The 21,900-nt window shown below is 39.9% G+C and overlaps 1 protein-coding gene across 2 annotated transcripts in view; it reads left to right on the top strand.

Annotated features, from left to right (window-relative positions):
* LOC137969397 (ankyrin-repeat and fibronectin type III domain-containing 1-like) overlaps window positions 1-21,900 on the top strand; it is a 210,957-nt gene that overhangs the window by 102,634 nt on the left and 86,423 nt on the right. For both annotated transcript variants that reach the window (XM_068815613.1, XM_068815614.1), the window contains exons 10-11: window positions 9,820-9,938; window positions 17,183-17,261. In XM_068815613.1, the coding sequence (XP_068671714.1) occupies window positions 9,820-9,938; window positions 17,183-17,261 (198 nt within the window). The remainder of the gene's footprint in view (window positions 1-9,819; window positions 9,939-17,182; window positions 17,262-21,900) is intronic.

Here is a 21,900-nt window from a genome sequence, read left to right as displayed (position 1 = left end):
TCGATTAATGAATGAACTAACTATTAAAGAAATTAAACTAAATTAAAGCCTGTTTTCATGAATGCCGTGTCGGAATTAATTAGAGGACTGCACCGCTACAGTAATCGAAGTGCGATTCAGGGGCACCTAACGTCAATTTTCGCAACATTTGTTGTAAAATTTCTTGCTTGCCTGCCTCTCCCAGGATTTTCGAACATCTAAAACATGGTATAATTGCCCATTTTTAACGGGTTTTTACCCTAAAAAGGTCACCTAAAATTTTCGGGAGCCTTTTTTTCGTAGGCGAACCGACATTATACGTAGGCGAACAGACAGTAGGCGAAACGACCCGTAGGCGAAACGACCGGTTACCATGAAAGTCGAAAGGCATCGTACAGTGCTCTTCCCTGGTCAAAAAATAATAACAAAGAAACTGCTATGTAAAAGTCTTTTACCGCTGAATTCAAAGTTTCTCATCAAATGGAAATGGAATCAGTGATGTTTTTTTCGCTGCGGTGACTTGCCCGGCGCCTGCCAAAAGGTTAAAAGTTATCCTGAAAATTGGTAAGTAAGCTCTTCATATGTATAACACATCATGTCAATAAACACTTCTGGTGTAATACAAATGTAGACCCGGGAACCATTTTTGCCGCTGTGACGCTACAAGATAACACTCGCCGGCTCTTCTATATTTACAGGCTTTGCATTGTTGACAATAGTTTGTCCTTACAACCAAAGGATTGAAATTGCATATGTTTTGTCGAGTCTTCTCTGCCGAGAAAGATCAATAAAAACACATTACAAAGGGCGAATTTTGTAGAGAATTGAAACGGACGCAACTGCTGAACTATTTCCAAAATACGTGTACTGATCATCAAAGTGCTGTCAAAGTGACTGCAGTTGTTTACAAAACTGAATAGCCGATCGATATGTGATCGATCTTTACAAACCACACTACGAAATTGCGCGTACAACAAGCGAAATTACGCTTTTGGTTTTTCGCGCTGGTCTCGAAAATGCGGCGAATTCTCTCCCTTTGTTTTTAGAGCGAATTTTCGTGCTGGTCTCGAAAATGCGGCGAATTTTCTCTCTTTGTTTTGAGAGCGAATTTTCGCGCTGGGCTCGAAAATGCGGCGAATTTTCTCTCTTTGTTTTAGCGAAATTACGCTAGAAACATCGCGAAACGAAGCTCGAATTTTCGAGCGAAATTTCGTCGAAAGTTCGCAGGGACAAAGAACGAAATTCGCGCATTTCGCTCTCATTACTTTTTCACAATACTGTAGTTACAAAGGCAGCACTTTCTCCTCAGTTAGTTAAAGACCCTGAGTGTTGGTCCGGCCGGAATTGAACTCGCAACCTCCCACGTGACAGTCCGGTGCTCAACCAACTGAGCCACCGGTGCGCGGTTATACAGACGAGCTCCTAAAGAACATGGATGGCAAGAAGATCTTTATCATAGTTCTCTTGGACATGTCAAAGGCCTTTGATAGCATTCAGCATGACCTGTTGCTATTAAAACTTCACAAAGCGGGCTTGTCAGATGGTGCACTAGCTTGGTTTAACCCTTTCACTCCTGTGGGGTTCCCCATTGACCAGTAAAATCATCTGGCGTTAGACAGAGTAAAATCTATAAGTGTCACTCTAGGGAGTGAAAGGGTTAAGAGCTACCTATCCCTAAGAAATCAAGTAGTTAGAATCGAGAATGCCCTTTCTAAATCTCTTCCCTTGTCAGTTGGCATTGCCCAGGGTTCGATACTAGGACCAGTGCTTTTCACACTGTATATAAACGATCTCATAACGGTGCCGAAACACTGCCAAGTGTTGGGGTATGTGGATGATACTAAGATTTTCCTCGCAGTTCCCCCGAGTCATCTTTCTGACGCAGTGTCAGCTGTAAACAACAATCTCGCCGACATTACAAGATGGTGTTGCATAAATTCGCTACTCATAAACCCGGACAAGACTAAACTTTTTTTCGGCATCCCACAATTGTTAAGAAGTCTACCACCTCTCCTGCCTGTTATGCTTTTAGGGCAGGGGATTAAACCGGTACCATTTACTAGAGTCAAATCTTGATTATAACAAACACATCACTGAGTTAGCTTCTAGCTGTATCTTCAGGTTAAGCTGCATAAATAGATTCAAGCACCTACTTGACCGGAAGACCCTCATTTCATTAATGCACGCTTTTGTATTCACTAAGTTGTTCTACTGTTCCACTGTATGGAGTAATTCTTCTAAGCAGAACTTGAACAAGACGCTCTAAAAAAGCGTACACTGGGTTGCCTGTGGTACGAGTTAAACAAAAAACAGAAGGCACTGAATTGGGTGGTATTGAACTGCAGAGTTCCAGTTAATTTTTTTCAAGTGGGGGGTCATTAAGACCATTTGAGGGTCACTCACAGTTCGCGCCAGCAGAGGCCCTTTGGCTCACACGTTCACATCTTTAACTATTTTGTAATATCCTGTCCCATTTTGAGTCTTTTAGTTCTTTAAGCTTTGGTAATAAATTCAGTTTAAAGATAACAAACACACTGTTGAGTAAAAGTGCATGTGATCACCTTGTGTCAACTGAATGAACTACGGGAAAGAATGTTAATCGTTCGTTGTTTTCAGAGTAAAACAATGTACTTTTTAGCTAAGAAGCTTCCGTCTTTGGTTTTTTTAATTTTGTTGTAATATTTAAAAGAATATTTGCATTTCATCTGTCAGGTCAGGAAGCCTTCTTTGTTGGGTTCCTGAGAAACGTATCTATTGTGACTTCAGGGTGAACTATTTACACAATCGCGAGGTTGAGCGGCCATGTAATTGAAAATCTGAACATCTGGGTTTACCTCGGTGTAAAAACCTGTGAAAATTTTTCTTTGTTTAGTTAGCTTGTGGTAGGGTTATGTTATTGTTTGATGTTTTTTTGTCTCTTTTGTTTTCCTTTGTGTTACATCATCTGCAAGTTTCACAGGTTTTTATGCCGAGGATGAGCCGAACATCTATGAGATACAAAAACAGACTAGTGAATTATCGCAAATCACAATGCTGACAAGCACAAAAGCAGAAGAAATGGTTAATAAATATGAAGTTTGTTACTATCTAAAGGTTTTTGTGTTAGATTAAAGGGATATATTGTCATGCAAATAATGTAATTTCATGACACTTAAAATTCGCAAAAAGCGTGAGTTTTATGTAAACAATCTTCACACTAGTAAGTGGTAGCAATAAATTGGATTAACCAGGAAGTTAAAGAAATATTGTTGCCTTACCAAATTAACTACATTTTACACTACAATGACAAAATCATTTGTCAGAGAAGTAAAATTCCTGTCTCCTAGTGTATCACATTTCAATGCACGTATCCAAATTTGTTAACTCATTTTCACTGCATCCTGATTCCCGCAAAATTTTTCTTCTTTCAAATATCAACAAAAATATTATTTCTTGTCAAGCGTTCCATCTTTTATGTTCAAATAACTGCAAAAAATGAAGATTTTTTAACGATCTATCCGTATTCCTTAGACATTTGTTTCATAATTTAAAATTTTGTCAAAATCTGTCAAAACACAAGAATAGCAATGCACGCAACAAATTTAGTTGCATTTACTGCTTCGTCGAATTTCCATGCTTAACACAGGAACTTTTAGTTATTGTGAAAATCTTTCTCTAGTCGTTAGCAATCACCCTTTCAGAGAAATCGACCGGTCTGCGAATATTGTATGAGTTTTTTTCAATGGGATTTCAAAAGGCCAAGTGGGTGTTATGCATAATCGGGCGATCAAGTTGCGTGTGTGATCCGTTATAAAATTTTTTTCACAAAATGTTCCTGAGTCGTCAAGTATCACCACAGAAGACAAGAACATCATTCTAAAAGCTTATTCTACACAAAAAAGTAGGCTCTGGAGGTAATTTTGAGAGTGTTAACTTAATTAAATCGTGAGTTTGTATTTGCCATCTGCCGCGTAACCTTGATTTCCACTCTCAAAATTACCTCCAGAACCTACTTTTTGCGTGGAATAAGCTTTTAGAATGATGTTCTTGTTTTGCATAAAGCAAGCTAACAAAATCTGTACCTTGGTGAGTTCGCATTTGTTAGCGTTAATAGTATTTTCGGTCGGATGCTTCTGTTTTATGAGGGGTATATTGTTTTGGCCTCCCATCCAGATACTAACCCTGGCAGACATCGATTAACCTCAGTGAACGTTGGTTTTACAAAGCTGTGAGATGCTCAGAGGGCACGTTTAAACTTGTGGTGAAAAGAAGTTGCGAGGGAACTTGAAAATTATCAATGTGTCAGCCCAGAAGCCAATGTTTCTCGCTTCTCTTTGATTTGTTATTCTTCAGAGACTGGAATGCTGTAGTTCAATACCACACAATTCAGTGCCTTCTGATTTTCTGTAACATACCACAGGCAACCCAGTGTATGCTTCACGGAAACATCTCGTGTGTTTAAAGATGCACTAAAACGCCATCCGCGTTACCACGACTTTCAACACCATTGCAGGTTTAATAATTAAACCTTCTCCTGTGTGCACCAGGAAAATCTACGTATTACTCCAGCTCCCTCAAACCTAACAAAATACGCAGAGAAGAGTCTATACACAAAGACACTACTTACCAGGGGAGTGATAGGCAAGGCTTTTCCCGACACAGAAAAAAAATAAAATAAATAAAAAAACTACGAAATGAAACCCAGATTCCGACTGGATTTGGCAACCCAGTAACAAGCTCCATTCAGTCCAGAACTTTGCTTGTAGAATTATCTTAGGCCTCAGAAAATATGACCATATTACAGAAGGCTTAAAGTCTTTAAAGTAGTTCAGTGTTAAAGACAAACTCCTCTTAAACATCCGTGCTATGGTTTTTAAATGTTTAAACAACCAAGCCCCAACATATCTTTGTAATAAATTCGTTACACGTTCTTCTACGCATAATAGGAATACTAGGCGTAATTCTGATTTAAACTTACCCAAATGTAGATTAGCCACCAGCCAAAGATCATTTGCTTTCCAAACTGTATAATGAATTGCGATCTACCATTAAACAAGCCAATAATGTAAATTCATTCAAAAAGCGTTTGTATCATTACCTTTGTAGAATTAGAAATTCAGCTCACTTTGATTACGGTCTCAACAGGCGAAAGATTTTTGTCAAAGTCCATTACTCGACGCTTTTAAGATTTTCACCGCCTGTCTTGTTTATCCAAGTGATGTTCCATTTTTGAGCTCCATAAGGTATATTTTGTTTAAAGATGCACTAAAACGTCATTTGCGTTACAATGACTTTCCATGCTATTGCAGGTTAATGAAATGTTCTCCTGTGTCCACCAGAGAAATCTACACATTTCCACTACCCCCTCAAACCTAACAAAATGCGCACAGAAGACTCTATGCATAAAGACACCACTTAGCAGGGGAGTGGCAGGCAAGACTTTTACCAACACGGAAAAAAAAAACAAATAAATTTTACCCATTTTCCGACTGGGATTCCCATACTGGCAACCGAGTAATGAGGACATAGACCTTTTTCCTATATCTCAGATTAGAACGTACATCTGCATTTGCAAAATCTGTTAAGGCTTCATTCATTACTGTTAAAGAGCACATGTAATGCCTACCTGTTACATAGTAGAACCTGCACACCTGGCTACTTTAATAGACAGAGACTAGCTATAAAAGCCTCAGTTAGCCATCCATGGTTCTCTTGGCAGTTTGTCTTGTAAAGTAAACCTACTAGCTATTTGCACTTTGTTAAAGTTTTTCACCATGGTTCATTCTCGGCCTGGTCTCAATCTCAGTTGTTCCATAGCAAAAAAGGAGGACCTATCAAAACTATTGAGCGCAGTACTGAAGCTTTGTTTACTGGCTGTCAACTTTCCCATCACTGGATCAAAAGCTTGGCTTGCCACCAGACTTACAAATGCCTTGTTCGGCAATTTCTCAAGAGCAGTCACCCATGAGGAAAAGCACTTGTCTAGGGTCAACAAGGCAACCACTCAAAGACATTGCTTGACTTCCAACAAGTAAAGTCAGATAATCAGGGCTTAATGGCTCCAAGCACGTCCTCACCGGTCTGCGAACGAGAGGGCCCACTCGGACAAAGACTCTTTCTCTTCTATTGGCGAATTGTTTGACGATCCAGTAGTGCCTTTGGAAAATCCCAGCGGATCAAATCCCATAGGTCCAGCTCAGTGCGCCGCCATTGACAAGATAGTTTCCAATGACTGTTATTCGGAGGACAAAATTTTACACGGGGAATACTGTACTTATTCAGCTACAAGCCGAGGTCGGCTATAAGCCGAGACCCCAAACTTCTTACGGAAAAAAATCAATCTGATTGACACGAATTGTAAATGCACAATGCTCCGCTATAAGCCAAGACCCATTTTAGGTCTTGATGTGTATTATCGACTATGGAATTTTCGTAATTTAAAATACAAATTGACATTGACTGAAAAATTATACTCAAAGCAATCAAATGAACACAAAAGATAAGAAACAAACAGGCGACGTGATCGTGAGGTGACGAATATTATTAAACAATGACTGACCTCACTGGAAACGTGTCTTCGTACAAGCGAAGCGTTTTATAAAAAGTTATTCGACTGGAAACCTTACAACCTCGCCTTTAAACTTAAAATAGTCGCCAAAGCAGAAGCTGTAGAAAATAACTCCCGAGATCGCCGGCATCAGCGAGTCGATGGTTCCGTTGCTGGAGGAAAGATAAGGCAAATGTGTTCAACGGGGAGCTCATCGGGGAGCGTATCCCGAGCTCAATCAACGACCTTTGGCATGGTTTTCAGAGCAAAGAATTCAAGGTAAGATTTTCCTGTTAATGCGTACGGTTTTTTCGCTTGGAAAATGTCGCTACAAGAAGAAATCCACTTGCGTTTTTGTCTCAAGTCTGCTATAGTGTCATGTGACAAGCTTGTTTACAAGATCTGTGTCAACAGATGGTGCAATCTCGTTCCCAGACTCCTCGTTCCTTCGATGGGTAAAACAGGCTTGGCGCGATATTCCCGAGGAGATGGTGAGGCGTTCGTTCAAGACTTGTGGCACCTCTGTAACGCACTCAACGGCACAGAAGACGATGCAGTCTTCGACGAGAATATTCCAGAACAAAAAAAACAAGTGAAGACGAGGAAATGGACAACAAATTTGAGACAGACAGCAAGGAAGAAGACGAGCAATAAGATCGATCCCGATCACACAATCATTTGTTACTGTTTTAATTTGCTGAGAAAATTCTTTTTATCCAAAAATACTTGGCTATAAGCCGAGAACCCTTCTACGGCTTCAAATTTGCCCAAATTGAGTGAGGATTTGTGTAAAAATCACTCGGCTTATAGCTGAATAAGTATGGTACATAGACCTTGGGTTGTTGTTACCCGGATCGCTTAATGAGACCCAGACCCACGAACTTCAGCTAAGGTGGTACGATTCAGCCCTAAGCCCCATGGGTTCCCTGCTACCGTGGTCAGGAAGTGGATGTCTATACGGCATTCATGCTGGTCTAAGGCAGCAAATTATAAGTAGGGCGGTAACTACGTTTAAGGGCTTGGCTTGGTATTCGTACGACCAGCACTTTGGCTGATATGCACCGTAAAACCTGTCCATTAGCTGGGACTTCGTGACCTGGAGCTGTGGACCGTAACATTTTTGGGTTTAGCTAAGCCCCATTGCTCTGTTTGCTGGGGTCATTACCACACTCAGAACAATTGTCCACAGAAAACCTCGTCAAGTCCAGTCCACCGTATGCTTTGACTTCAACAAGCCTAACTACCCGCATGTCTGTCAGCACTGTTTGGCCAGCAACCACACTGCCTTCCAATAGCTCCAGTCACTCTTGGTCCTCCTCCTCTAGCAAATGCAGCAAAGAATAAAGTGAAAGTGTGCAGGCGTTTACTCAAGCCACAGGTTTCTACCACCATTAAAATTGATAAGTTAGAGTTGGAATTAGTTAACCATCCAAACCATACATTAAATTTTGTATCTCATCTTCTATGTACGCTCATGGAAAGTGCATGCATAGGTTACTCTGGTCCCACTTCCCCTGTCTTTGCCCCAACCTGATCTCTGCTGTTCAGCATCCAGAGGTTACCTTCAATTTGAACAAGAAAGTAAACCTTGGGCGGTTAGTAGGGCCCTACTCTTCACCCCATCTCCCTGCCTTACAATGTCACCCAGTAGGGGTATTTCCCAAGAAACACTTACCTGACTGGTGCACTATTTATCACCCTTCCATACCCGCAGGGAGATAGCATTAATGATCACATCCCCAAGGACCCATTCTCTTTGGTTTGGGTGGATGACGCCATTAATTAATATCATCCAGTCCCTTGGAAGGGGGGCCTTCATGGCTAAGACCAACCTGAAGTCAGCCTTCCGATTGATACTGGTTTTTGTTTTTTCCCGTTTTCTTTTCAACCAACTGCCCAATAGTATCGAATGGATTCTTAAGCACAATTATGGCCTTCAACACCTAATTCACATATTAGACGGTTTTTTTATCTGCAAACCCTCAAAAGTGCTGTGTCTCCAGATTTTTAGCATGTTACTCCAGCATCCAAAACTATAGGCCCTTCTCAAGTCCTTGAGTTCATGGGCATCTACTCAGGGCATTCCAAGTCCCTAGGTAATGTTCAAACACTCTAAACGACTTTCCGGTCAGGTGGAAGAACTAAAATAGTGAGTGATGCGAAAAAGTGATGGTAAAATGATGGGAAAAGTTATGAAGTACTAATATTTTTCCCGACATTCAATACACTTTTCTTTGTAAAAATATTGTAATCTTACAAGGTAAGACTGGGTTTCAAAAATATCACAGCACAGAGACTTGTCTTTTCAATTAAGCGAAGTGATATAAAATCCTTAGAGCAGGAATATTACACACTAAAGTAGTATCATTATCTACTAAATGGCATTGTGAGCTGGGGAAACTGTTATCCAATTAAGCTAGTCAAATACTGATAAAAAAATAAAGTGCAAATGATGTCCATTCATGTGATACCAGGCTTGCTTCAAATCCAAATTTCCATAGGAAGATTACAGTGAAATGTTCATACTGTATATTTGAACTGCAGGGTATGTAGGTTTCGGTTTGAGTCCCATTCATGCCTGAAAATTTTCAGGTTTCTTTCCAAACTGCTCAAGGTTCTCCACAACTTCAATGAGACCTGCATACTCTGCAGTTCAAATAATTACAGTATATAAAAATTTCATTATTTTATTATACAATCTCCTATTAGTGGATACAAGTATGAACTTTCAGTACAAGTGACCAGCTTTCAGATGATTTGATGGCTTAGATGTTAGAGCAATTGCGGGACAATTCTGCACAGCCAAGGGTTCGCATCCTGTTTCAGCCTGGATTTTTTCAGGCTTTTTTCACAAATTCTCATGTTGCTTCACAACTGCAATGATCACTTTCACAGAGAATCCTAAATTTTCTGCACCAAAAGTAAGAAAAGCGATGGGGGCAAGCACATGAGTTTGCTATTGTCAAAATTTATGAGTAGGTTTCATAAAACACAAAAATACACTAAAATTCCTTTTAATTTTTCAATTAAAATGGAAGAAGTCTCTATAGTTTGTCATGGCACATATTTTATTCTAATCCTTCCACCTATGTGGCCAGGGATTCATACCTGCATTTAACACCATAATTATGGGTGTCTCCATTCTTGTCAGACCGAGAGGTTTTCATCCAGGTAATTTTTTTTTCTTCTTATCAAAAACTAACAGTCACCCTAAGTAGTAAAGCATTTGTACTCGGCTTTGCTTTTGTACGAAAAAAGTGAACAAACCTGGACTGAACTTAACAGGTTCGATCATTTTGTTGTTAATCTTACAGTACCTAACAGCTACCTTTCAAAGCATATTAACATGCTGTTGAAAGAGGCAGAGCTTAGAGTAGATGATCTCACCACAGCAGTGGTTCATGTCAGCTATACAGCCTCCTCTGAAATCAAGGTAACAACAAAACACATTGAATCACATTGACATTGTTTGTTACCATCACACAATGTAACTGGGAAATGTTTGCAGGCTCTCTGTCTTATTTCTCCTCCATTTTCTTTTTGAAAGTCATTAATAGCTCTGACAATGGTCCAGTGCTTTAAAACTAAGGCTTTTAAATTTTTTCCGGTGATCATTATTTTCAATTTTGAAGTTACTGGTAATACCAAATTTAAACCCTGAAAAATCATGGGACTTTGCCTTGTGAGGAGGTCATACATGTAAATTTCTTGTTGTTAAAATTGTTATTAAGAGTGTGTGTCAGTAAAAATCAAACATTTTTGAATTTTCGTGGCCACAGCTCAAAAATGGATTTTGCTCAGATTTTGTCCAGATGTAGCCTATTATGTCTTTAAATGCACTGTATAGTTTTTTAAGTAATGTGTATTTTTATTTTGGAGAAAATGCAAATTTAAGAGTTTGTGTTGAAATTGCCATTTTTTCCGCAAAAATTAACGCTTCCTTTGCCGTCAAATTTCACTACAAAAACCAATTCATATCAGCTCAAAACCTCCTAAAAGCTCTTCTGTGATATCTCTACATCTGGTTTACGTGATTTTTTTCAAAATTTGAATCACGGCTTGCATCAGGAATTATTTCAACTTTAAGACGCCTAGTTTTACTTAGCTGAAGGTACCTCTGAAACTGCATAGTTTTTCAACATGAGATAAAGTTCCAAATGTAATAATATTTGCACCGGTAACTCTCTAAGTGATAAGCTTTCAAGTGATATAAAAATTTCTTTGGGCAAATGTATATGTGCTGCATGACAGTTAATTAAATTCATGTGTTTTTGACCTTTTAACATCAAACGTCCTAATTTGCATATTAATTGAGTATGAAAAACAAGTCACTTAGAATTCTTGTTTTAACTTTTTTACGGCAAGAATTTTGACAATGCTTCCTACCTGTGTATGACTCAGTTACTTGTCTGAATTTTAAAAGGTCTTGTGTCAGTGTTTTGTCAATGTTTCACGTTGCTGTGACCGTTGCTGTCGGAAATTTAAAGAAAGGATGTTGTTTGTCGCGAGTTCACTTTAAGTGCTGTGGCTTGTAGGAATTTACCCTGGCAGACCCTCCAGTAAGGTTTGGTTGATGTGCAGTATAAGATGCACCACCCATAAACCAATAGCTTTGCCCTGAAGGAACATAACAGCAGACCAGTAGTGCTGTAAGAATAAATCAGGGTTATGTTTCACTTTACATATCAAGTTTTAGGATAATAATACCCACCCTTCCCACGAAATTGCTCTCAGAGGAAATAAGCATAGGAGTCTTACCCAGACCTGAATTGCATGCTTGCTTAGTCTCAATTTCTATGCTGCATCAACTTTCAAGGTTTCATTCATCACTATTTATTTAAAATGATGCACTAACGCAGCCTCCTCTACATTGAGAGTGGCAGAAGGGTTTTCTGTGATTCATGATCAGACTACTTTACAGCTGTAATGACAACCAGTGACAGTTGTAAAATTCAGCGTGACGTGTGTAGACAAGTGCTTACCATTTAGCCAAGAAATCCGGATGGAACAATCGTTGCATAAAGGTAAGCGATTTTCCAAATCTAATGACCAACCGGATGAGAATGGCGCTTACCATTTTACAACTCCGCATTCCATCCGGCATGTTTACTCAATCTTGTGAGAAAGGGCCTGGAAACGGAACGATTCTCACAAATGGTAAGAGCATTTCCCAAATTACATTCCAAACGGACAGGCGTTCAAAGGAGAAGAGAAATCGGAGACTAAAGCAGGCGTGTACAGGTAAGGATGGAGAACTGGCGGGAGAACGAGGAGGCTGCGCTCGTTCTCCCACCAGCTCTCCATCCCTACCTGTACATGCCTGCTTTAGTGTTTGACATAAGTCAATGACAATCTGGACAACAACCAGAGCCTGGAGGTACAAGGTTCAGAGTTCCGCAGGCCATTTCAAGAGATGCAAGGTAGAATTTAGCACCCCAACGGTGGAAAAGGATTGTGTGACGGAAAAGTGCCCACAATCAAAATTGACATCAAAGCATACCCGACTACTGTAACTCTGAGGATTGATGTTGAAACTTCCAGCCATATGAGACATATGAAGACAGCCATAGAGTCAGGTGCTGGTACCCAGGGTGTTAAGAGTGGTGTGTATGTGTGTACATGTATGTTTAGTAGGGGTTAAAATCAGATGGTATATAGTGATGGCATAGGAGTGTGGCAAGAAATGAATACAATATCCACGATGGCAAGTTTTTAAAGTTTATGTTCAATCTGACGATTTTGCAACTGAAAAACAAGTTATCTGTAGCCGTTTGTTGTTAAGGTATGGAAATTGGCGTTATGATTAAATGAACCGGATTTGCTTAAGAGTTGGAATCCGGAATCTGGAACACAGTGAAACTCAAGCAAAGGCTAAAGTTACTACGGAAGCAAAAAAAATCAACATTGGAGACATGTTGATAAAGCATCTCGTTGGTATGTGTGTATGTTTTTTTTTTTTTAAACTTATAGGAGACATTTGACTCTCAGGGAAACCTGTTGTACTTGCAGCTGAACATGGTTACAGTGAGAACTCTCTTATCAAGAAGTTGTGACACATAATACTGCCTCCATTATAGAGATGTCGAGAGCAGACCCAGTCTATGTGTGTTAAGCGAAATCATTTGCCACTGATTCCGATGTGTTAGAAGACTTTAGAACACTTTATTTATAGGGTGCATAATTACAGTAGAAAAAAACTGTACTCTCCCTTATGGCCCTGTTAAACTAAAATACTAATTTAATAAATTACTCAAATACTAAAATATTAAGGTACTAAACTATTACAATACAAAAATACTTGAATACGAAATGCTAAAATACTAATAAAGAAGTAGTTAAGTACTATAAAACTAGAGACGAAAAATGTTACCAAATAAACTAAAAAACTTTGTCAATCCTAAAGGTGTCAGGCGTAAATTTGCACACAGCAAATGGGTATCCTATTTACTGGTAACATCATTCCAAAGTTTAACAGCATTATATAAGAACATCTGCTTCATGCTATTGGTTCATGGAATAGGAAGGCGATAAGGTATCGGGGACCTTGTATCATATGGCTTATTGAATTTGAAAGATGAGAGTTTCTGGGTCAGGTAATCTGGTGCACGTCCATCCAGGATTCTTTTAAACAGACTTAGTCGCCTTTCAATACATAAATGGTTGATAGGTAGCCATCCAAGTTCAAGAAAAACTGCAAAGTTTTAGTTTGAAAAGGAGCATCAAGAATAATATGCACACATCGTTTTTGAACTTTAAAATGCGGGCCAGAGGGAGGGGTCAATGACCAGGCCCAAGAGACGTTCATCCTGAGTTTGTTCCAGTCTCCTACCATCCAGCCACAAGGACAGTGCACATTCTTCACAGTGGGACAGCTTCTGCCGAATACCAATGATCATATAGTTTTGTCTTTTCTGGGTGAGCTGCCATACCATGTTCTTTAGTCCATGTCGCTGTATCGGAAAGATCTTGTTGAAGTTGTAACTGAACTGATGTGGCACTAGCATAAAAGGTAGTATAATCAGCAAATAAGCCTTAACTATTCTTCCAGGAAAGGGGTAGGTCGTTAACAAAAAGAAGGAAGAGGACAGGGCCTAAAATTGAGCCCTGTGGAACACCAGAACGCAATACTTTAGTATCAGATACAGAACCTGCGAGATTTCCGCGTTGACGGCAGTCTGACAGATAGCTTCTGAACCAAAGTAATGTTCAAGAAGAGCAACCATACGTCTGTAGTTTGGCTATTAACAAGTCATGATTGACTACATCAAATACCTTACGTAGATCTAAGAAAATCGCACCAGTGTAAAAGCCTTGATCCATTGCCGCAAGCCAGTCATCGGTCATTTTAATCAATATACTCACTTGAGTGATGAGGTCGAAATTCAGATTGCGTTGAGACAATATATGAACGGAGATACAGCATTAATTGGGTGCATATGTGTCTTTCGAGTAGCTTAGAAATAATTGGAAGAACGGATATCGGACGAAAATTGTTTGGATCAAAAGCTACTCCAGATTTGTGAACTGGCGTTACATGTGCTAGTTTAAGTGCAGAAGGGCAGATACCAGACTTAATGCTACAATTTAGAACTTTGCTAAGACTCTCAAGAGCAGCCGGAGAGATGAGCTTAAGTAATGACGTACTTATTCCACTGGGACCTGTAGCAACGCTAGTAGGGAGTGATTTAATCAATTTATCTAACGAATTGACATCGAGAAGTGGAATTTCAAAGTTAGTAGTAGGTGGTTTCCTAACGTTCACAAAGTTCTTAATGTGTGATAGGTCGGGATTAAGAGATTGATTTTTGTCAACAACAGATGATGCAATGGAGACAAAATGCTTGATCATGAGAAGCCCTCAGTTCGTTTGGCATTGATTTTTCCTTGCCAATGGGACTGAGCTTTTTTAACGCTTTCCACAATAAACGAGAGTTTTGCCTGTTTTCTTCAAGCTCATTTTTAATTGCCAGCAACTTGGCTTTGTTTGCCATACGCACAACCTTTGTTCTAGCCTTGTTGTAAGTTCCCCTTGGGATTTTCCCTTGATCGAATAATTTTTTGAGATGATCACGATGTTTGATCGCTTCCAGAATTTCATTCGTTAGCCAAGATGGTTTATCAGGTGTTTTAACTCGCTTCTTTTTGACTGGTGCATGTGTATCAATAACATCAAGCACAAGCTTATTCCAGATGTATAGCATTTCATCTGGATCTGTACTCTTAATGTGCAGTATGCTCCAGGGAATCCTTTTTAAGTTGGCAATAAGAACATTCGTGGCAACTCTTTGTAATGAGCGAAAAGAAACCCAAGCCTGTTTACCACCCTTTCTGCATCTCAAATGTGCATTTTTTTTTTATGAACTAGGACTGTTGGATTGTGATTGCTCAGGCGAAAGCTAGACTCTCTCTTGCTGGACTCGTATGTATATACGTAGGATTCGTCATTCTTCAAGGTGGAATAGTCACACTTTACAACATCCAATTTTCGTGTGGTAAAATGCTTTTCCATAAGTATTGCACGTACAATGTTAGGATACATTTGAATGACCATATTCTGGAATAGGAATGCATATACCAATAGAAGTCAGAAATCCTTGGCTTTTAGAGAGATTCACATGAAATTTTAAACATGTCTTTAACATCCTAGTTGCTTAAACATACTATTTCAAACCATCACTACACCTATTCTTATTCCGTAATAGGGTCAGTCGCACGCACCCTTCATCTCAGATGGTCAAGAGATCAACAAACGAGTGTAATCAAGAAAATTGAGCGCCCAAAGACAATTTCTGTAATACTTGATGTCAAAAACACGATCACCCCTAGATCAAGAAAAAGAAAAAGCCCAAAAAGTTGGATGCTCTTCCGAAGTTACTACATGAATCCCCTCCCAAAAGGAGTCAGCATGTGACAAATTACTCAGCATTTGAGTCTAAACATTTGCAAGACGCTGGATCATTTTAAGTGACTTTGTTTCAAGTTCTTATTCCGGATTCCAGGTTCTGGGTTGTCCTCGTTTTAGGCAAACCCAAATGAACCTTCATGGTTGACCAAAGGGTTGCAAATAGTGAGATCAAGGTGAAGTGACGATAATAACTCTTTCTATTAACAATTCTGTGTGTATAAATGCACTTTTATTAGATCTGCAAACCTGATTTTCTGAAAAGAAACTCAAAACGCGAAACAGGTGTGTACAGGTAGCCGGGTTTTTCAAGTAGCTTTCTCAGTTGATGGTTACTTAAGTCAAAGAGACTTTGTTAACAAGAGCTCCTTTCAATGTTAACAGTTTTCAGCTAACTGGGAATTTAACTTCCAATTTGGAAATGAAAAAGAAAGAGCAAGTTTTTGATGTTACTCTTTGAACCAATGTCTATCACACATCACGCTGAATTTTACAACTGTCACTGGTCGTCATTACAGCTGTAAAGTAGTCTGATCATGAATCACAGAAAACCCCTTTGCCACTCTCAAAGTAGAGAAGGCTGCGTTAGTGTATAATTTTAAACAAATGGTGATGAATGAGACATTGAAAACTTATGCGTCAGTATAGAAATTGAGACTAAGCACACTCAATTCAGGTCTGGGTACGACTCCCATGCTTATTCAGGGCCTCCGAAAGCAATTCGTGGGAAGGGTGGGTATGACTATCCTAAAACTCAATGAAAGTCAAACTTAACACTGATTTGTTCTTACAGCACTACTGGTCTGCTGTTATGTTCCTTCAGGCCAAAACTATTGGTTTATGGGCCGTGCGTCTTACACCGCTTTACCAGAAAATCGCTAGATGTCACATGAATTCGTGTATTAAACATTGCCGTTGAAGGAATATGGTTCCTAGCTGCACAGGAAAGTTTCCTATGGCACAGATATTCAGTTTGTGATATTATGAGGTTACCAGGAAAAAGGTTGAGCCAATGTGGCCATTATAAGAGAATGTCATCACTGTTAAAGTGAACTGACCATGGGACATGAACGTATTGAATAGTAATCGGATGTACACCAACTGTTGACTGACACTATTTGTGCGATTTGAGGTCAAATTCGAGGTTCTAAACAACAACTAAGTCGTGAACAGGTAGGAAGTATTGTCAAAATTTCGATTCTTGCCGTAAAAAAGTTGAAACAAGAATTCTAAGTGACTTTTTTTTTCATACTCGATGAATATGCAAATTAGGACGTTTGATGTCAAAAGGTCAAAAGCACATGAATTTGATTAACTGTCACGCAGCGTGTATACATTTGCCCAAAGAAATTTTGTATCACTTGAAAGCTCATCACTTATAGAGTTAATGGTGCAAATATTGTTAGATTTGGAGCTTTATGGCGTGTTGAAAAACAATGTGGTTTCAGGGGTACCTTCAGTCAACTAAAACCAGGCATCTTGAAGTTGAAATAATTTCAAATGCGAGCCATGATTCAAATTGTGAAAAAATCACGTAAACCAGATGTAGAGATAGCACAGAAGAGCTTTTAGGAGGTTTTGAGCTGATACGAATTGGTTTTTGTAGCGAAATTTGACGGCAAAGTAAGTGTTAATTTTTGCGGAAGAAATGGCAATTTTGACATGAACTCTTAAATTTGCATTTTCTCCTAAATAAAAATACACATGAAAGCTAATTAATCCTCAGTCCAGCCAAATACATGCACTTCTGTGTAAGCTTAAGTTTTTTTTTGCAGGAAAATGAGAGACTCTTTCAAGACTGGTTATGGAGGAAACACCTGCTTGAACAAATGAAGAAAGGACTTTCAAAAATGGGTAATATCTTGTTGTTATGATGGTGTAAATTGGAGATGATAAATCACATTTCAAATGTAGTATGCCTTTCCATAAATTATGAGCATTAGTCTTTGGGACAACTTGAAAAATCACAGCAACTCCCTTCATAGTATGTTTTTTATTTGAGTTTGCCAAGTGAAGAGACTAACCGCACAAAATTAAAATACACTTAAAAACGAGTACTTTGCGTGCGCAGAATTCTGTGAACATCAAATTTGTCGTGCGCTGTACAGCAACTGGAGACAACTATCTTTCTCGTGTTTAATTTTCAAACCAAATAAACTTAAGCAAAACTTAAGAGTCAAGGATTCAGGATAACAGCACAGAAATATTCCCATAAATTAGCTGAGGCTGTACTATTTCATAAACTAAAACTTTTGTCTAAACACTGTGTCACTTCTGCGTTTTTTGTTTTGGAAAAGCGGGCTTCTGTAAACATTTTCTTTTAGTCTTCTGTTAACAGAATTCACACCCAGTTTCACCGATCGATAAGCCGACTACAAAATCAAAGTTGCTAAAACAAAATACTTGTGAAGCAATCGCAGTTTTTGTTGTGTGAGGCAATCTTTTTTTTTCCGTTGGAAATAGCCGATTAAACTGTCGGATCATTGAATCTATTTTCGATACAACTTTAGTTTATTTACGCGTACATACGCTTGTTCAACAATGTTGTTGGTGGCGGCCGCCGATTCGTGTCACAAAAATTCGCTGCTTTGAATTTTCGTTTGGTTACCTCGAAAATTCGCTACTTCGACTTTCGCTATCTCGAATTTTCGAGAAAGATCGTGAATTTCTTGCTTCAAACCCTACGAAACATTGTTCGAAAATTCGATGACTTTTCGTGGAAAATTCGTGAGAACAAAGGACAATTTTCGCCGAACTTCGTTTGCATTACTTTTGCACAATACTGTATGAGTCTACGCAAAGTTAAAATTTTTGATAGCGTAGATCTACCCGTACGAAATCCATTTTGGTTCACTCTGAGCAGAGGATCCAGATGAGGCCTTATTCGATCTAATAGAATCTTGTTATAAATTTTGGCGGCTGTGACAGGTAAGGATATACCACGATAGTTTCCTGTGTCACCTAAGTCACAGTGGAATTATTCCACTTTTAACCCATATATTCGGTCAATCACCATTAAATGTTTTGTTGCAGATGTCAAGCAATTGTTGATTTAAGGCACCAGTTTTCCAGACTTCTATTGCTATGTTATCGAGTCCATTTGCTGTGCTATTTTTGAAACCTTTGATACTTTTAACCAGTTCTTCCATGGTTATGTTATCCGTGTTGATGGGGAGAGGTTCATGTATTATGGAGGCAGTTCGTTTATTGTGACACTGGGTGGTTGACCTAACAGGTTTGAGAAGTGTGTCTTCCATTTACTGGCAAGCTTTTCAGGACTTTTAGCTTTTATTCGACCCCTGTTTGTGCCCTTTCTTCTTGTGAACTCATTTACTGTTTCCCATGCAAGACCGGATTTTGGGTGTTGAATAGCGTCAGTAATTGCATGAATATTCTCATTCACATACTTCTCTTGTTCTCGATCGTAAGACTCGTGTAGATCTTGTTTGGCCTCCTCAAGCCTTGCAGCACTGCTTCAGGTATTTCTTCTCAAGCATACCTCATATGCATTCTTCACCATTTCCCTTGTTTCTATGATGTTTTCATTTTCCCATGGAACGTGTTGCTCTATGTTGGCCTTCACAGGCACACTGTTTCTGCAGCTTTTTCATGGGCTGACATGATATTCTCATACATCTGGTTTGCATTCTCATTACCACGCAGGTCCTGTAGACCTTCGTATCGGTTGCAGACTTCCACAGTATACATGTCTTTGATGTTGTTATCATTGAGAAGCTTGTTTCAATTGTATCTGATCTTTTTCTTGCCAGATGGTTTACTTTGCCGCAAGCGTAGTCTTATTTTAGCTGTGACAATACGATGATCAGATCCCACAGAACAGAAGGTGTTATATTTGTTGTTTATCAGGATATAATCTATTTGACATTTGGCTCCAGATGATGATGTATGAGTCCAAAGCTTACCTTCGCGCTTTTTAAAACCGGTGTTCAGCGGTTTGAGATTGCATTCTAACATGTAGTTTAGGAGTAGTTGCCCATTCTCGTTGGTGTTTTTGTTGTAGACTGACCCCGTAGCATCCCTTGTGCCAATCTTTCCATTCATATCTCCGCCAATTACTAATACATTGTGTTTAGGAACAGCCTTAGTCAGTTCTGATAATTCTGCATAGAATTCCTCTCTATCGTCCACTTTAGATACATTGGTGGGGCTGTAGCAGGATATGACAGTAACAGCAGGATTTCTAATGAAAGTGGCAATGAGAGTCCTAGGATTGATGGTTTCTACCGAATTCAGTGTTTTGTGTGCTTTCAGACTGAGAAGTAAGCCAACACCCCGTATTGTTGAGTTACTTGTAGCTTTTTCAGTGGAAGATGTAATCATAACCCAACCTTTCTTCATGTCATGGAACTTCAACTTGATGTCATCATGGAAGATCCGATGTTCTTGGATGCATATGACATCAATGTTCTGTTCTTGAGCTAGTGCAGTTAGTTCACCTGTCCTTCCAATGGAGCACAGAGTGTGACAGTTGAATGTTGAAAGAAGAGTAGTCTTTCTAAGCCGGCAATCCTTCAAAATGTTTTTGCCAGTAGCATTCTTTTCGATCCCAGCCTGACATCCTACTGGGAGACGCACTCCTTGGTTACCCACGCAACGAGCGATGTGGTATGAAGAAGTTGTAGAACTGCTAGTCATGTTGTTTTTCAATTGCTATCACACTTCTGGATGAAGTACGATTCAGTGCTAGTGGTCGCAACCCCTACTAGCAACCGCAGTTTTCTACTAATGAGAAATAGTTGATCCATGTTGTTGACAAATAGCCAAAATATCAAAAAGCTTGATGTAGCAAACAATGGAAAAATTATGTAAATACATATGATAGATAATTATTGTAAAACAAAGTTTTTAGTCTGATCATAAGTGTGCCCAAAATGGAATACATTTGCGTTGCGCTGACACAGGACAGTCTCAGCCTCTGAAGGTATATGGCGAAAGCATCAAACAGGTTCAGGACTTCATATACCTGGGTTCCATGGTGGCGTCAAGTAGCAATGACCTCAAACGCCAAAAAGCTCTGGCATGGGCCACCTTCTGGAAACTAGAACATCTCTGACATAGTACGGGAATATCTGTTTCAAACCAAGGTCAAACTCTTGAAGGCTCTTGTGTGACCATCCTCATATCACCATCCGCTCATATCACCAAAGCCTTTCCTTGTGGGGTCGCTACCAGAGTTAGAAGGAACTGCTCTACCATCTGCAAATGCAGCACAGAATATCAGAGTTTTTTAATTACCGGGTTTAGGTTTAGGGGAGATGAATGATAATAGAGAGAGAGTCGTAAACACATGTGCCGCAAGCGATCTGTTGATAGGAGGGGGTTCCTTCCAACACCGAAGGATACACAAAGTGACTTGGGTATCACCAGACCTGCAGACAGAGAATCAGATTGATCACATGTACATCGGGAAGAGATTCCGAAGAACTCTTCAAGATGTGCGTGTCAGGCGAGGGGCAGATGTGGCTTCAGACCACCATCTCCTGGTTGCACGATTGAAGCTCAAACTGAGGAGGAACTGGACAGGGGGGACATACCAATGCTTGGGGTACAACACTTTTCTTCTGCATGATACCAACAAACGGGAGGAATTTAGTATCACACTCTCCAATAAGTTCCAGGCTCTGCAGGAGCTTATGGAAGAGGAAACCATCGACGTAAGGTGGCAGAGAGTGAAAGGAGCCGTCACATCGACATGCAGTGAAGTGCTGAGTCCAAGGAATCCTAACCACAAGGGGTGGATTTCCACAGGCACACTGAAAAAGATTGAGGAAAGGGAAGCAAAGAAAGCAGCTGTTAACAACAGCCGAACACGAGCTGCAAAGGCTAAGGCACAAGAGGAGTACAAAGGGGTAAACAGGAGTGTCAAAGGGAGCCGTAAGGCAGACAGACAAAACTATCTGGAGTCGCTGGCAGCAGAGGTTGAAGAGGCAGCTAGTCAGGGAACCTATTGGAAAAATATAGCAAGCCAGAGAGACCGGTGAAGGATAAGGATGGGATGATTTAGAGGGACAGAAGAAGAGATCGATGAAGCATTTTGAGGAGCTGCTTAACCGACCTGCTCCCCCAGACCCCCCCCCCCCCCCCCCGACATACAGCCCGCCGACAGCGACCTACCCATTGACTGTAGTGCACCCACAAAGGAGGAGATTCAAAACGCTATCAAGCAACTGAGAAATGGTAAGGCTGCTGGGTAATGAAGACATCTACAGCCCAAGGGGGAAATGGAATCCAGTGGACACTTTGGAAGCAGTTGGATGACTTGGACTATGCTGACAACCTGGCCCTTCTTTCGCACACGCAACATGAGATGCAGGAAAAGACTAGCACTGTTGCCGATGTCTCAGCATGTTTGGGCCTTAAGATCCATAGTGGGAAGGACGGTCAACACAGTTACAGATACTCCCATTATGCTGGAAGGTGAAGCGCTGGATGAGGTGGAGAGCTTCACTTACCTAGGCAGCATTGTTGATAA

The sequence above is a fragment of the Montipora foliosa genome, chromosome 9, assembly GCF_036669935.1.
Source record: "Montipora foliosa isolate CH-2021 chromosome 9, ASM3666993v2, whole genome shotgun sequence".
Classification (NCBI taxonomy): domain Eukaryota; kingdom Metazoa; phylum Cnidaria; class Anthozoa; order Scleractinia; family Acroporidae; genus Montipora; species Montipora foliosa.
The sequence above is the reverse complement of the archived record's forward strand: the minus strand, read 5'-3'. Positions and strand labels throughout refer to the sequence as shown.